Below are 16,981 nucleotides of genomic sequence, written 5' to 3'. Positions count from 1 at the left end.
GCAAAAGATCCTTAAAACTAATAATAATAAATAAGTAAAAATGAGAAATAAACAAAAATGGCAAAAGATCTTGTCTGGAAGAATTAAAAACATATCGTTAAAGTCCGAGTTGGCTTCATTATATAGCTTGGGCTTTTTTTTTCACAAATCTTAGAATGCTCAGATTTTATTTTATTTTTTTTTCAAGATTTTATTTATTTATTCATGAGAGACACACAGAGAGGCAGAGACACAGGCAGAGGGAGAAGCAGGCTCCCTGTGGAGCCCAATGTGGGACTCCATCCCAGAACCCCGGGATCAGGACCTGAGCCACAGGCAAGACAATCAACCGCTGAGCCACCCAGACATCCCAAATGCTCAGATTTTAAATTAATATTTAGGAAAAAATATACCTTGTCTCATTTCCTCTATTCAAAAGATCTCATAAAATCATGTTGGCTTTCCTGTCAAAATCAAGCCAGCCTTGGGGCACCTGGCTGGCTCAGTCAAAAGAGCATGTGACTCTTGATCTCTCAGGGTTGTGGGTTCAAGCCCCAGATTGGGTGTAGAGATTACTGCAATATAAATAAATAAATAAACTTAAAAAAAAAAAAAAGAATCAAGCCAGCCTTCACAAAACAATAAAACCACTGCAAATACCTTAGGAAATTTACATTAAAGTTTTGCCTTGTTGCAAGGTAAAGCTGTAGATGAACTTTACTGGGAACCTTTGGTAGTAAACTTGTTGCTACAGCTTCTGTATGAACCATGTATTTCCATTCCTTAGGTAAAAGCAATTCAGGTTAAACTTGTGTTATGTGGGGTGGGAATTTATTTTAGAAACTTCCATAGAATGGTTTCATAGTTACTGCATTTAAAATGACTGAAAAAAGAAATTTTAAAATGAAGCACATATGCTGACAGATAATATTTAGTTTAAACCCTGCAGTGACTATTGGAATATATTTCAAATATTCAAGAATGAAGTCCAAATTGCAGACTATGATTTAATTTGATATCAATGATGTAACCAAGTATGTTTTTCCCTAAGAATATATTGTACTTACAAAATTTTGAATTCTCAGCACTAAAAATTGTAAGTATTCATTTTCAAGTGATAGAGCATTCCAAGGACTTTTATTTGAAGTAAGATTAAAATATCATAAGCATAGTCTCAACACATCTGGGTAACTGCCTTTTCAAACTATGTATGACCAACCAGAAGATAAAAGGAAAAGCAGGAAGCCGGGAGCCTGGCAGCTCAGGAACCTGAGCCTGGAAGTCTGTGGAAGGTGCTAGAAAGACAGCTCAGCACCAAAAAGCAGACTCCCATCATTGCATCTCCATGGTCTCATTTCCAATTCCCAGGAGAGAGAATCTGGCCCAGTATGGGTCTGGTATCTACCCCTGGATCAATCAATCAGTCCTGGCCCTGAGAGACAATCCTAGAGGAGCTCACCAGCACATTTGGAGTGACTACAACTTTGAACCAGTATATGGCCTCCCAAAGTGACACTGGAAAGAGATAGTGCTAATTTAGATGTTTTAGGTCTGGCATTTTTGTATCTATCACTCACAAGCCTTATAGTCATATTTCAGAGATAAATCCACACATCTCCCCCATTTATCCCCTATTTAGCAAAGATCTGTGGGTGGGCCCCACAGCAACTGAAATCTAGTCACCAGACAAACCCCTGCCTCCACCAGACACGGTAGACTGTGAGCTTTTTGTATGACCCTCTGTGCTCCCTCAAATCAGTGCGGGTCATCTAGTAACCCAGACACACTGTTACATAAATATTTTTACATATAAGCTATCATTAAAGGTTGTTCAAGGTTGTGTAAGAAAGTTGAGCAGAAATGACCAAATGGAATGAATAAAACATTACTAGAAAGAAATGATCAAAGCGTTTGATATTACCAATTTCACACCACATTTCTCCATTCTGTAATAAATCTGCTCTCTCTGCTTCTACAGGTTAGACTAACTCCATTTATTTAAGACTTTCATCTGTGACCATTTGTTCAGAGTGTTCTGGAGGGCATGTTTTTTGAAGTTTTCATTTGAGGAGAGAGCTTTACTACTACCATCAACATCATCCAAGGAGAACAGTCACTTACTTATATAGACACTTTTGTTACAGAAAAAATCCTGCTGGTTTGAAAAATAAGCATTTGATTAGCAAATAAAATCCCACTACTATTGCTTCCTTTTTTCTTCTCTTTAAAAATACCGTCAAACTGACTATTTTTAACAACTTGCTGGGGTCATTAAGATCAGTAAGGATATGAGGGACAGAGCAGAGAAGGTCTCCCAGGCACCACGTCCATTAGCCTGAGCCAGCCTGGGAGATCAGAGAAGTTTGTCACCCTCGCTCTTTCCCCTACCCCTCACCTTAGCCTCTTTCCCCAGGCATCCCCGAGGCACCTCAGTGTCTCATTCTTGCCTGGTTTCTCCCATTAGAAAAAACATAAAATTCAAATTCATTTGCACTTAGATGTAAATGAATTAATAGACTGTTCCTACTCACGAAATCTACGCGGAATGGTAATATTAGATCTAAAGGATGAACTTGAAATAGTGTAATTTGAGGCATAAAGAAGCTGAGCAGAAGAGAAACCCCCTTTGAGGCTATTTCTGGCCCCTCCTCAGAAGCCACACTCCAGCCTGGTCCAAATCCCAGCCGGATCTGGCACTGGCTTCTGCGGCTGATTACAGAGAAGCTGAGACATTCCTGGCATCCTCCCTGCACTTTCAAAACCTCCTTTTTTTTCTGTGCAGTCTTAGCCACAGACCAGGTTATAACTCTGCTTGGCTCATCCATCAGAAATGAGCTGGTTTTTAGATACACGAAATCACAAAAGAGGGAGAAGAAATGAATTCCTTTGGATTTTAGAAAATCGGGGCAGCAGAGAGCTCATGAGATTTCCAAATTCCTTCTGAGTCAAGACTCAGCACTCAGCTGTACCCTCGTAGCACACAGCCCTTCACCACATGCCCAGGTGCAAAAACCATTTTGAGGAGCCCAAGAGCAAGGTGGGCTCTTGGGTCTTGATATTTCCTAAAAGCAAGACCCAAGGGAGTGAAAGAACAGCATACACTGACATCTGGTGGACATGACAGCATTGCAGGATCTCAAACTAGTAAAATGAGGTTCAGTTTTAACTAATAAGCCTGACTACTTACTTAAAGACATCCTTTATCCTAGCTGAAGAAGTTCAGTCATGTGCATTTTTATGGTGTACGCAGGTACAAACCAGGCAGTGTGATGACATGAAATCAATGTCTTTGTACTGGCAAGAACTGATTTTTTAATTCAGGTCCAAGTAGGGTTTAATTCTCTTTGTCTGGTTTTATCATCTATAAAATCAAGACAATAATATCTCTCGTGAATAATTCTATATTTTTTTAATCAGATGCTTTGACTTTTAAAAAACAGTCTGCACCCACGGGTCCAGGCTTCCTATTGGTCCTACACTGCTCTCCTGGGGAACCCATGCTTCCCCCACAACAGTTCATCTAATTATTCCCATCTGTGGGAATTATTCCCTTCTATGTGGAAGCCTCCCACATACTGGGCACCTGCTAAGAACCCAATCAATACTGATTTGCCAATTGATTAGTACGTATTATTATCCGACATTGTTCCCACCACAGGGGTGAAATACTGAGTTTTCTCGACCTCTTTAAGCCAAGGGCATTGTTAGAATCTTTTCTCAGCCAAAGGTCTTAAGTGCCATGAAGGAAATTAGTGATAGTTATGGATCCTGACTGGTCTCAAAACATGTAATTTCAGGTCAGTGCCAGCTTCCAGCTTCCTCAAGAAAAATACCTCTTTTAAAATGCAAAGCAAAGCAATCCAATTCAGTGGAGTCCAACTCCAAAGAAATGAGTGAGAGCTAACAAGTTCTCCGGGCAGCCAGGCCAGAGGAGAGAGAAAGCCTTAGGACAGGGCCCTGTGCAGCCTGAGTGAGGCTCACACAAAGCCTGGTTTATTAGAAACCACTGGAAAAGCTACAAAGCCCATGCAGCCTTCCTGAGCCCGCTCACAAATTTCCACTTTGGACGGAACAATGTCTTCCCTTGTTCTTGCCATCTTGCTTATTGATTTTTGTACTCCACCAGTGTGAAATTGGTGGATCCGGCGTGGGACCATGGGGACAAATGGAGGGCAGGCTCCTCGAGTGAGACCTGTCCATGTCCCCCTTTGCATCATACCTTCTCCGAACAGCCATTTTAATAAACCTCATGCCCTGAAGGCTTGCACATGGAATTGTGGCAGCTTCTACTCTGCTGTCTCTGGTCTATTGATTGCAATTTAAGAAGAATTGAGATATGTTGTTTAGAAGTTAAAAATAAAAAAAAAATAAAAATAAAACAAAGAAGTTAAAAATCATATCTTTTAAAAAATCTTTTTATTAAGGGGCACCTGGGTGGCTCAGTTGGTTAACTGTCTGCCTTCAGCTCAGGTCATGATCCCGAGGTCCTGAGATAGAGCCCTGAGTTGGGCTCCCTGCTCAGCAAGGAGCTGCTTCTCCCTCTGTGCCTCCTCCCTACCCCGTTCATGCGCTCTCTCTCAAATAGATAAATAAAATCTCTTTTAAAAATTATTTTATTAAACAAATGTCAAAATATACTTAAAAGCAGAAAAATAGCATAGTAAATAATAGCATAATAGAACCCTATGTACATATTACCCAGCTTCAACAATTATCAACTCCAGATCATGTCATATCTAAGTTCGTTCATTTAACAAATACTGATTGAACACGAATTATGTCTCAGTACTGCTTTTGGTTTTTTGAGACACAGGTCTCATATAAGGGCAAAGTCCTGACTCTCACAAACTATCACAATTCAGAGCAGGAAATGTTGTGACAAGAGAAAATATGCGAGCAGCTAACCTAACCTGAGAGAGCTTCCTGGAGGAACCGGCACCTAAACTGAGACTTGAAGGTCAATAAGAGACTCCCCTGGGTGAGAAGAGGAAGAGCAGATTAGGAATGGGTAATGATTCAGCAGAAGGGAAATTTATACAAAGAACCAGGAATGAACATGTACAAGGGAATTTTAGGAACTGAGAAAACAATATAATTGGAGCTTTGAATACAAGGTAATAGGGAGAAAGAAAAGTGAGTAAAAGTAGAGATCAAATCACAGAAGGTCTATATGCGGTATTAGGGCCCGTAAAGAAATGAGGAGCCAGTGAATGGCTAGAGGGAGGGGAGCAACATGCTCACATTTGCCTTTTAGAAAGATTACTCCTTCAGCGGGGTAGAGAACAGGGTAGAATGGGCTGAGGCACTGTGCAGGCTCCAATGTGGAAACCGTTTAGGAGGAATGCGGTAATTTAATTAAGGAAGCTGGAGAAGTCGCAGTGGGGATGTTGATGAGTGCTTGCTTGGGAGTCACGCTGGCTCCAGAGCTCCCTCTGGGTTCTGCTCTGCTTCTCTGCTCTAAGGTACAGGGCTCGTGTGTGCATGTGCATGTGCATGTGCGCGGGTTAGTGTGTGCAGGTGTGCGCACATTCGCATGTGGTGGGGAGGGAGCCCCAGGAAAGGACAATGGAAAGGGATTATGTGTCAGAGAATGGGCCCCACACTGAACCCAGAAATCAGCTCCTTTTGAAGTCCTGAGGCTGTCTTCACTAAATCCCTCTGCAGAAAAGGAAACTGCAGCCCAGGTGAGCACTTATCCAAAGTCACAGGGGACACAGCTGGTAGGGCCTCCATCTCCTGACTCTGCCCTTCCCCCATCTACAGCTTTTCCCCTGCTCTGTTCTCTTGCCAACCTTCTTCCCTCTTCCCCACTAGGCACCCCAGGGGACCAACAGAGCCCAGGGAAAATGTTAAGATTCAAATGGCAGCAGTGCTGGAAACTTTTGTATACAGATAACCTAAGAAAAAGAAGACTTTTGATTATGTGAGCAGCCCCATCCCCTGCATTTCTCACATTTGCACTTTTCAAGCTTCTGTTTGCTCCCACCAGCTCTTCGGATTTTGACGACACAGTTTTTCATTTCTCGTAGTTACTGACATTAATCCTTGAAAAGCCTTAGGGTGAAATATCACAATATGAGCTCTTGTTGACCTGTTCTATATCTTCTTAAGAGAAACTGAATAAGAACTGAAAAATAAATGTATGATTTACAATTATATTAGACTCTGCCAATCATTGTGCAAAGCTTGGCTGCACTAAGATTAGCAGCTTCCTTGAAAATAAATAAATAATTAAATAGGAACTTTATAAATTATACAGAGTTTTGACTATATTGTATTTCATTTCAGAGTAACAATATTCTGCACTCTGTGGATTTAACTTAACCAAAGGTGTCCGACATCATGTGAGGCAGATTCTCCTACAGCCTTCACTTTGATGTATTTTCTTTACTATCTAAAATGTTAGGGGCCTCTCTGTTAGGGCTTAAAATACTGTTCTCTAGTTTTAAGTAAATCAGATTATTAAGAAGGTTATTGTCCTTTTAGGACCTCAAAGAAGTAACTGTATTGTTGAGGAAAGTAGAGAATTAGCAGCCATGTGATAAACTGACCCAGCATCTATAGAGTTGAAGTCAGTAATTCAATCTCCAATGGCGGTTTGGAAGCAAGCTAGTCATGGAATTTTCATTGCTTGCTGAATATGAGAAGGAGGGGAAATTGGAATTTTGGTCTGAGAGAAATAATGTCAAAGGCACTTAAGAACAGTTAGCAACCATCGAGGCATTCAGAGATATGCATCAACAATATCACTGTCCTTGATTACTGTTACTGTTAATCCTAGTTACTAACATCAGTAAATAATGAGCACATCTCCTGGATGTGGGTCAAGAAGCACTATGGCAGGAAGCACTGATCAGTGGCCCAGTTCTGTTCCTTGCCAGCCCTAACAGAAATCATTGGAGCTCACTGGTCTGTAGCCTCCTCACCAAATAGCTTTAAGGAAGGAGTGGTGAGGGACACCTGGGTGGCTCAGTGGTTTAGTGTCTGCCTTTGGCTCAGGGCATGATCCCAGGGTCCTGGGATCGAGTTCTGCATTAGGTTCCCTGCAAGGAGCCTGCTTCTCCCCTCTGCCTGTGTCTCAGCCTCATTCTCTGTATCTCTCATGAATAAATAAATAAAACCTTAAAAAAAAAAAAAGGAAAGGGGTGGTGAGTGCATGCAGTTGAGAATATTTTCTAAGTGCTTGCACATCGGGGTAAAATATGTCCTAAAATATGATAAAATAATATGTAAAATACAATGAGGATTCTGTTAGAGTACTGATTACTATTCCTCAGGAATAGCTTGCTTGAATATATATATTATATATATATAATTTTATATATGTTTTATGTATATATAACTATATTTTATTTCATTGTGAGCATCTATGATTTTTTAAAATATGGTAGTTTTGGACAAATCTAATTTTTATAGAGTTGGAGATCCCAGATAAACATCACCAAAACTTCAAAAATTTACTTTGAACTTTTCTTTTCAATTTTCTGTATTTTATGTAATAATAATTCCCTTCCTGATCTCTGGAATATGGAATAATATGGAAGAAAGAGCACAGATTTTAGTCATTTTAGTTTAGTTTTCTTTTCTTTTTCAGCCTTTTTAATGAATTAGCAGATAAGAAAGATGGAGAAGGCCGACATGGATCCTAAAATCTTAGGGCTTTGGTACATGGACCTTTTTTTATTCTTACCATTTAAAAATGTTCTAGTTAATATTCAAAATTAGACTAGTATAGCTTACAGTTGTGACCTAATACAATTGTTGTGGTCATCCCTACATAGGCAGAATGGACCGACCCTCTCACACACACACCCCAAATTCGGTTCAGATGTCCAGGCCAATTAGACCACAAAAATACCAAGAGAGCATAGAGGGGTGTTTTATTCACATAATGAAGCCCTCTGAGGAGAGCAAGTCAGGACGCTAACAGGTCCAAATATGGCTTGGGAGAGCAGAAGAGTGCGTTGGGATTGCATGGTGGGCTAGAATTGAGGGTACTCCTTTGCAAGAGACAGGACTTGCATGGCTTGAACTTCCTGCAGGTGCCAAAGGAGAAAGCATCTAGGTTGTCCTATCAGTTTGCCCGATATGGAGCAGAAGGAAAAAGAGAGTAGTGGGGATTGAAAGCTGTCAGCAGTCAAGTATTTAAAAAAAAATTAAATAAAGGAACCAACTCTTTATTATAGATTTTATTACCATAATGTAGAGCATAAAAGTACATACAATATACTAAGTCTTTATCTGGCCAGTCTCCAACCTGCACTCCCCAATCCACCCAAGGCAACCACTCTTCAGTCTTATCAGCTTCTTTGTTTTGTCCTACAGATAGTCTATGTATATACAAATATATGTACATGGGCACACACACACACACACACACACACACACACAATTCATTCCTTTTGCCAACATACAAAGGGTAGAAACTTGATAGTCCAAGCTTGTTAAATTCCTTCAAACTTGTTCCGTTATTTTCTGGATAAATATCTTTGGCCAAGTTATTTCACTTGAGTCTCAAAACAGTCTTCTGTCAAATGGAAAGGAAGTCAATACCTGCTTGCAGGGTTACAAAAAGAAATAAATGACTTAAGATCTATCCAGAGTCTGGAACATAACAGATGATGTCCCTTTTGTCTTGTTTCCTTCTTCTCTGGCTGCTCCCTTTCACCTCATTTAAAAATTCCTCTCCCTTTATTGACTCTGAAATATTAGAAGTTCCCTAGGTTTTCATCTTCTCACTGGACTTTTCTTTTCTCCCTGGACTCATTCTCTCTGGCTAATCTGAGCAGTGTCAAAGGCTCTGAGACAGCTTAAGGACTGATGAATCCACTCAGGCTCTGTCTGCTGCAGTCCACACATGAATTTATGAAAATCTACTGACCATCTACATTTATATATCTAAAAGGCACTTCAAAATTCTTTACCTTTGCCCAAACTCTTCTTCTCCTAAGTTCTCTCAGTAAAAATGGTACTATCATCTATCCAGTTTTGAACTACAATTTGGGAGGCATAACCCTTGACTTTGCTCTTGTCCTCATTTCATACTTCTAATCAATCCCCACATTTTGTTCACACTATTCAAAAGTATCTCTTGATCTCTTCATTTAGTTATCTCCATCCCATTTAACGCTTTCCTAGATCAAGCCACTATCATCTCCCCAAAAATTATTGCAACAGCATCTTCCCTGGTCACTCTTTCCAGTCATGCCTACCTCTGAGTAACACAAAAGGACAGAGAGATCTTTCTAAAATACAAACCTGATTCTGTTAACTCCCTGATTAAGTTTTGTCAGTGGCTTCCCATTTCCATCTGGATGTGGTTCAGACTCTTTAAATTAATTCAATCTTGTTCTATCTTTTCATCTCTTTCTAGGAATCTTACCCAATTCCAATAGCTTTAAATACCATTTTATGCTAATAACTCCTAATGTACATCTCCTAGACTCCTACCTAGACTTCTACCCTGAGCTCAAAGCTGTTTTACAACAGCCTATTTAGCATCTCCATTTGAATGGCTCATGGGCATCTAGGAATGTGTTTACCAGGATTCTTGATTCCCCACCCTTTTCCTCATTTCAGCCAGCCACCCAGCCGCTTATCTCAGAAAACTTGGGTATTATCTTTGATTCCCTTTTCTCAGCCTGCACATCCAATCCACTGAAGTGCTATTAATTCTCTGAAACATATCTTATTCTATTTCTCTATATTTTATTCCCATTTCTGTCCCAGTCATCATCTTCTCTCACTTGGACTATGGTAAAGCCTCCTGCTTTCACTAATCCCATGCCTGTCACCCCACCAATCATTCCAATACAAAGAACCATGGAGTCTTTTAAAATTATAAATTAGATCATGTCACTCTCTTGCTTAAAACTTTTCAATGACTTACAATTGCTTTTAAAATGAAATCCAAGATCCTTGCCATGACTTACTTGTCCTAAACAGTCTACATAGATTCTCACTATATACTCCTTCCCCACACTGTAGGAGTGGATCATTTTCTTCCACCCCAATTCAAATCCAGAGTATCGAGACATTGATAATTAAGAGATATGTTTGTTGAAAGAATGAAGAAATGAGAGCCTACAAGACTGTTCTTGGATCCTGCTTCAGCTATTCTCTTTCTACTTCAACATACCACAATCTATGGAATGGAATGAAAGTTGGCAATGTCTATCTTGCAAACTTTTAGCTGGTGGCAGCAAAAATCAAGGCAAGGGAAGCTCAGGAGGTAGGTGAAATCTCTGGCAGAATCAGGAGTGATTTACTCAGTTGTTTTTCCCCATTGGGTAGACATTCTCAAGCTCCTCTGAGCTCACACCTTAAAGAGGTTTTTATTTTTTAAGATTTTATTTATTCATGATAGACAGAGAGAGAGAGAGAGAGAGAGAGAGAGAGGCAGAGACACAGGCAGAGGGAGAAGCAGGCTCCACGCAGGAAGCCTGATGTGGGACTCGATCATCCCGGGTCTCCAGGATCACACCCCGGGGGGGGGGGGGGGGGGGGGGGGGGGGGAAGGCGGCGCTAACCTGCTGGGCCACCAGGGCTACCCCAAAGAGTTTTTAGTGTTTTTTTTAACTGTGGTAAAATAAAAATAACATAAAATAGCCATTTTAAGTGTATTATTCAGTGATATTTAATACATTTACAAGGTTGTAGAACCATCACCACTATTTCCAGAACTCTTACATCAACCCATACACTCTGCATCCATTAAGTAGTAACTCTCAATTCTTCTCTCCCACCAGCCCCTGGTAAACACTATTCTTTCTATCTGTGTGAATTTGCCTAGTTTTGATATCTCATATAAATGGAATCATACAATATTTGTCCTTTTATGTCCAGCTTCTTTCACTTGGCATGTTTTCAAAGTTCATCCATGTTGTAGCATGCACCAGAATTCCATTCCTTTTTATGACTAATATTTGAGCTTGCTTTTTCATTCATTTGTCTCACAAATACTTATTGAGCATTTTGTTAAGGGCCAAACAGTGTTCTAGGCATTATTGACATAGCAATGAACAAAAGAGAAAAAAGTTACTACTTCATCATTAAAAAAAGAAGTAAATACATAATATGCCAAATAGTAATAAGTGTTATAGAAAACCAATATTGCAAGAATAGCTCTACAGGAAGAGGAGATCTTAGTGGTAGGATGGACCATTCCTGTTGTGTCTTAAGGGCTAGAGTAAGGACTTTGGATTTTACTCCAAAATAAGAAGCCAATAGAAAGTTTGGAGTTGCAGAGTGGCATAACCTGACCTACATTTTAAAGAAAAATCCTAGCTTCAATATTAAGGGAATGTGAGGCAAAATGAGAGAAACGAGGCAAAGGGGAAGTAGAAATACCGGCTAGAAGGGTAATTCAGAAGTCCAGATGAATGATGATAAGACCTGTATCAAAGGGTAGTAGACAAGATTCTCTAGAGAACCAGAACCTATAGGATATATATGTGATAGACAGATGATGACTGAGAGTAGCAGGGAGAGGAGAGAAGGAAAGGGGATGGTGAGGGAGTGGGAGATTTATCTTAAGGAATTGACTCATTCCATCATGTTGGCTGGCAAATCTCAAATCTGTAGGGTAAGCTGGCAGGTTGGGAATTCAGGTTAGAACTGATGTTTCAGTCTTGATCTAAAATCTGCAGGATAGGTCAACAGGCTGGAAACTGAGGCAGGGCTTCTATGTTTCAGTCTCGTGGCCAGATTTCTTGAGAGGGAGAATCTGTTCTATGCCTCTTCCTCATTTCTGATGGTTAGTTGGCAATCTTTGGCATTCCTTGGCTTGTGGATGCGTCATCTCCATCACTGCTTTTATTTTCACGTAGCATTCTCTGTGTGTGTCTCTGTGTGTGTCTGTGTCTAAATTTCTCCTTTTTTATAGGGATACCAGTCACATAGGATTAGAGGCCTATGCTATTCTAACATGACTCATCTTAAATAATTATATCTGCTCCATCCTACTTTTAAATAAGGCCATATTCTAAAGTACTGGGAGTTAGGACTTCAACATACGATTTTGAGGGAGACTCAATTCATCCTATAACACAGTGATAACTGTGAATGTAAGAAGCAGGGATACTCCAGTGCTTTTGACCTGAACTGAAATGATCAAGTGGCCATTCACCGAGGTGGAGGAGAAAGTTTGGAGTGGAATACCAAGAGTTCAGTTTTGTGTATAATCAAATAAATATATGTACATAGATTCGAATAAAGACCCACCTCCTATCTTAAGCTCCTCACTTGGTTAAGAACACCAGCAGGAAGGCAAAGGGCCCAGTTATCTCTGAAAGAATTGAGCAGACAGCCTGCAGTGTTTCCCTCCCCCAGACATGCATGTCACCTAAGTAGCCCTCATTTCTGGTCCCCTCCGTTCCCAGTTCCACACCCCCCCCCTTATTACCAATGCTCCAGTATGTAACATCTACTTGTAACACCTCCATGTAAGCCCTAGGCATAGACCCACTAGAAAGTTATTAAAAGAATGAAGTCAAAACTAATTATGAGCTACAGAGATATTCTTTTTAACAGTTGTACTTTCACTAAGAACATCAAGATTTGAAGCAAAACCTAATAGAAACATCATTGTTTGGTTGGCCTCAAATTAATATTAACCTGTGACTCTACTATCCATGATCTGTCTATCTTCTATCTTGCCATTTTCCAATCTGCATGATTTAAAGTCAGCACAAGCAAAGACTTGCCATATTAGACTTTTAAATCATTGCCAATTAGATTCTTAGATCCAAGTGGAGGAATTATTTCTACAAATAATGAAAAAATAAAAATGTGTAATATGGCTAAATCAAAGCAAAACAGAGGTTTTTTTTAAATTTTTATTTATTTATGATAGTCACAGAGAGAGAGCGAGAGAGAGAGGCAGAGACACAGGCAGAGGGAGAAGCAGGCTCCATGCACCCGGAACCCGAAGTGGGACTCGATCCTGGGTCATCTCCAGGATCACACCCCGGGCCAAAGGCAGGCGCCAAACCGCTGCGCCACCCAGGGATCCCTAAAAACAGAGGTTTTAAAAAAAAAGGAGTCCAGAAAAAAAAAAATAGGTCCTCTCATAAAATTAAATCTAATTTCAAATTCCATCCTGTGATTTTAATTCTAAAGTCTCTCAGAAATTTTTGATTAAAAAGTAGTTTAATCCTGCCATGAATGCTTCCTGTATGAAATGATGCTATTTAGGGGTGAATGCAAAATTTCAATTTGCCTTTTAAAGGGGTGAGACTTTGTGTATATTGATTTGGGTGTGGTGATTTTTTTTTTCCTCTGCAGGGTTCGGTAGCCAATATGATTAAGTAGGGAAGGGGAAATTCAATCTTTATAAAGTATTCCCTAAGTCTTCTGGATCCCTAAGGAGTGATGCTTTCAGTAATACAGATTCCAAGATGATTTCATTTTGTGCATAATGTTAGTGAAACCCTCAGACTGTCATCCAGAATCTGGCCTAAAAGGAAGACAGGGATTTCTGGAGCACGGAGCACGGCAGGCAGCAGAAGTCTTTCCTCAGATAATTTTATCAGATCAAATTTTGTGGCTCCACTGACACTTCCAAGGCTCTGTCCTTGCCAGGAGAGCCAGAGGGAGTAGGATTTCAGCACCCTACACTATCATGCTTCATCCCCTGCTTGTTAGAGAAACCCGTCGTCCCTGCCCAGACTTGCTCTGACTGCCGTGTGTCCAGACACAAGCCAGAATTGGAGAGCAGGCTACTGATCCTGAGAGAAAAGACCAACCTAGGGAAGGGTAAGAGCTGACTGTCTCCAAAGGAGCAGCGGAGCAGGGGCTTTGGGTTTCTGGGGCTGAGTTTGGGACTTTTATTCTGCCTGAACATTTCCACTATTTCCCTCACAAGCGTCTCTGTCTTGAAGCAAAGACCGAAGCAAAATGCCTAATGAAGCGTGCAGGGGGTGGGAGGGTGGGGGAGGACCTGCAAGTGACTTGGGAAGAAGGACTTGGGAGGAGAGAAGAGAGAAGGGTCAGGTTATAGGTTCACACGTTCTCACAAAGCCATTTGAAAATATGAGCTGGAGACGCAAATTCTGGGACCCACAGAAGTCCCGTGAAGCCTCCTTTGGGCCCTTAGAAAGTGTACCTGTTGCTCATTTCCAGCGATTTAATCTTTGCTCAAGCCTTTCTATGAAGGCTGGTCGGAAAAGGTCGCTGGTGGGCTTAGTCAGGCTCTGGGTCACCACGGACCGAACCGGTTCTTTCTTGACTTCCTCTCCATGGGGTCCTTCAGGCCCCGGTGCCCGCATCCGCTTAGGTTTCTGCTGTCGTCCGGCAGCTCACCCGAGGCGGAGGCGGCCAGGCCACTGGCCCAGCATCACCGGCAGGTGCGCACCAAGTGAACTGCGATCAGTCCAAGTCCAGCTGCCCGGCGTCCGAGCACCCACCCAACCCCAGCCCAAGGGACCCGTCCCCTGCCTCCTCCCCAGCGAGACCAAAGCTGGGCGCCCAGGCCCGCTCTGAGTATTTTCCGAGTCTCTCATTTCCCCACCTCCCCACCTCCCACCCCGGCCCCCGCCTCGAGTGCGCTGCTGGCCCTCCTCCAGGAGCCTCCTGGGCTCTCAGCCCCAGGCCCTAAAATAAACGCACGGTGCCAGAAAGCAGGGGAGGGGGAAGCAGCAATTGAACGGAGAGAATGAGAGTCCTAGGAGAAAGACCCCATTCTCCAGGAAAAGGTAATCAGGGGAAGCGAAACAGCGTGAACTTACTCGGAAATGCAAACCGAGCTCCACTCTCTCCCCGGGCGCATACAAACGACCGAAAGACAAATCGGCCAGCGCGCTCGGCGGCTTCCCAGAAAGGGCCTCATGAATGAGAATGGGTTGCTAGGTTTCCTCCCTCCCTCTCGACAGTTGCTTCCCCCAAGACTTCTCCCGCCCAAAGAAAACATGCGGGGCCTGCCAACTGCGGAGCTGGGGGAGCGCAGCCAAGCCCGCGGAGGCCGCCCGCGGCCGCGCCCGCCTTCAGGACCCTGGAGAGCGGCGGCCGCGCCCTGGGGACTCCTTCCCACCCGCTGGCCCAGCCCCCTCCCGCGCCTCGCCACCCTGTCACTTCTATTCGCTGCTTCCCGCCTCCACCTTCCAATTTCTTGGCAACCACCACTCTCGTTTCTCACAAGCAGATTAAACTGTCTTTTTGTTTTGCTTGAGGGGTGCTGATTGTATTGGCTGAGCTGGGTTCCGGATTGTAACTTCTCTAAATGTGAGTGGGCCAAGAAGCTCTAAAAATGAGACCTGACCTAGGCAGGTGACTTTCAAAAGCCGCTGAGTTCAACCCCTTTACTCTATAAATGAAGCAGATCAATTCAAAGAATAAAGAGGCTTTCCCAAGGTTAAGCAGTGGACTTAGTTGCAAGGCTCAGTCTAGAACCTTGGGTTTCTGACTTCTAAATTAATGCCTCCCTCTACTTTCAAAGAAAATGATGATAATTTTACGTTCACACTGGCGGTTTTGATATCCTGCGCAACAAGAGGAAGGTGCAAAGGCCTGTGTTCCTGAGAATGAGATGGACACATGAGAGTGTGGAAAGGGGCCCTGCATAGTGTGCACTTATGAGACCCAAAACAGTCCTAGTATCCTGCCCACTCCAACGTGTACAACCAAAGCCAAAGCAGCCAGTTCCTTCTTCCACCCAGCCTAGGTCTCGGATTGCTCAGTCCTCTGCCATTAATCAGTTCTCCCCTAGACACCTCTCACAAGGGAACCTAGTAACCAAGTCTAACTTCTATGACTCAGCAGGGAGAACTCTAGGCACTTTGGGAGGTGGGAAAGGTCAGAGGGAAAATGGGAGATGAGCAAGAGTTGCAAAAGTGAATTTTCATTCACTAGGAAATCCTAAAGAACCAAGAAACACGAGTACAGACGCTTCTTTACACTGCATCTCACATGTAAGGTGCAAACAAACCCCACTGGGAATGTTAACATTCACATTTTGGTGCTCTAGTTCAGGACAGGGTTCCAGATTCTGTATTTCTGACCAGCTCCTGGTTGTTATTGAAGCTGCTGGTCTAAGAACCACACTGAGTAGCACAGAGTTTAGAAAGGGGGGATGCGAGGGGGGGAAGGAGAGAGCAGGGAAGGAGAATCTAACCAAAGGCCTTCCCTTTGCTCTCACCTACCTTCTCTTGCACCCCCAAAATACAGCCTCAAAATGCCGCAGCAAATGATAGTAAATACACATTTTCTTCTATCTGTAGCTAGAGCCAACAGTAATGATGTGTTGGTTTTGTTTCTCTCCCCTACCTCCTGCCCTGCCTGCTGCCGACCCTGCACAGCTCCCAGACTCGCCCGCTGCCCCGACGCCGCTCGGCCTCCTGTCTAGCTCGCTCTCGGGCCTCGCGCGAGTCTTCTCTCACCTCCTCCGGCGACCCCCTTCTGGGACCCCCCAGCGGCGCCCGGACTCCTCCCTCCTGCTTGCCGTTCGCTGTCTGCCAGCGGCTGGGCTCCCGCGGGGTCACGGGGAGCGGCCAGGCCGCCTCTCGCTCCTGCTGGGGGCAGCTCTGGCACTGCCCAGCCCACCCCCGGGGGGCCGCGCGCCCAGGGAAGAGGACGCCTGCGCTGGGCAGAGCTCGCCCATGCCCGTGAGTACTGTGGCCTCCAGCACGCCGCACCCCGACCTCACCCGGACACCCGCATCCCCAGCTCCGTCCTGACCCCGACTGGCCAGCAGGGGCTCCGGCCGCGCGGGGCCAGAGCGGGAGGTGTGGGGGGAGAGGCAGGGTCGGGGTGGGACGGTCAGGGGAGGCTTGGGCGTGTTCAAGGGGACGGCGCCGGCGCCTCGGCTGACACCCCTTTGCGCAGCGGACCCCGGTTGCTACTTTTTCCTGGGCCGTCTCCATCCAGTGTGAATGGAAGCAGTGGGGGCGGGAGGGAGTCCTCGGCCCTCCGGAGGCCGCTTCTCCACGCGCGGCTCACCCCCTCCTGCGAGCCTCCCCGCAACGCGCCCCCGCCGCTGCTCGCGCCCACTCCCCTGCCCTTGGCCGTG

The 16,981-nt window shown here is 43.7% G+C and overlaps 1 protein-coding gene across 3 annotated transcripts in view; it reads left to right on the top strand.

The window, feature by feature from the left end:
* The window catches only part of RGS20 (regulator of G protein signaling 20), an 81,535-nt gene that overhangs the window by 6,805 nt on the left and 57,749 nt on the right, over positions 1 to 16,981 (top strand). For all 3 annotated transcript variants that reach the window (XM_026011430.2, XM_072734720.1, XM_026011439.2), the window contains exon 2: positions 16,272 to 16,577. In XM_026011430.2, coding sequence (XP_025867215.2) covers positions 16,272 to 16,577 — 306 coding nt within the window. The remainder of the gene's footprint in view (positions 1 to 16,271; positions 16,578 to 16,981) is intronic.

Source organism: Vulpes vulpes, chromosome 13, assembly GCF_048418805.1.
Source record: "Vulpes vulpes isolate BD-2025 chromosome 13, VulVul3, whole genome shotgun sequence".
NCBI lineage: Eukaryota > Metazoa > Chordata > Mammalia > Carnivora > Canidae > Vulpes > Vulpes vulpes.
The sequence above is the reverse complement of the archived record's forward strand: the minus strand, read 5'-3'. Positions and strand labels throughout refer to the sequence as shown.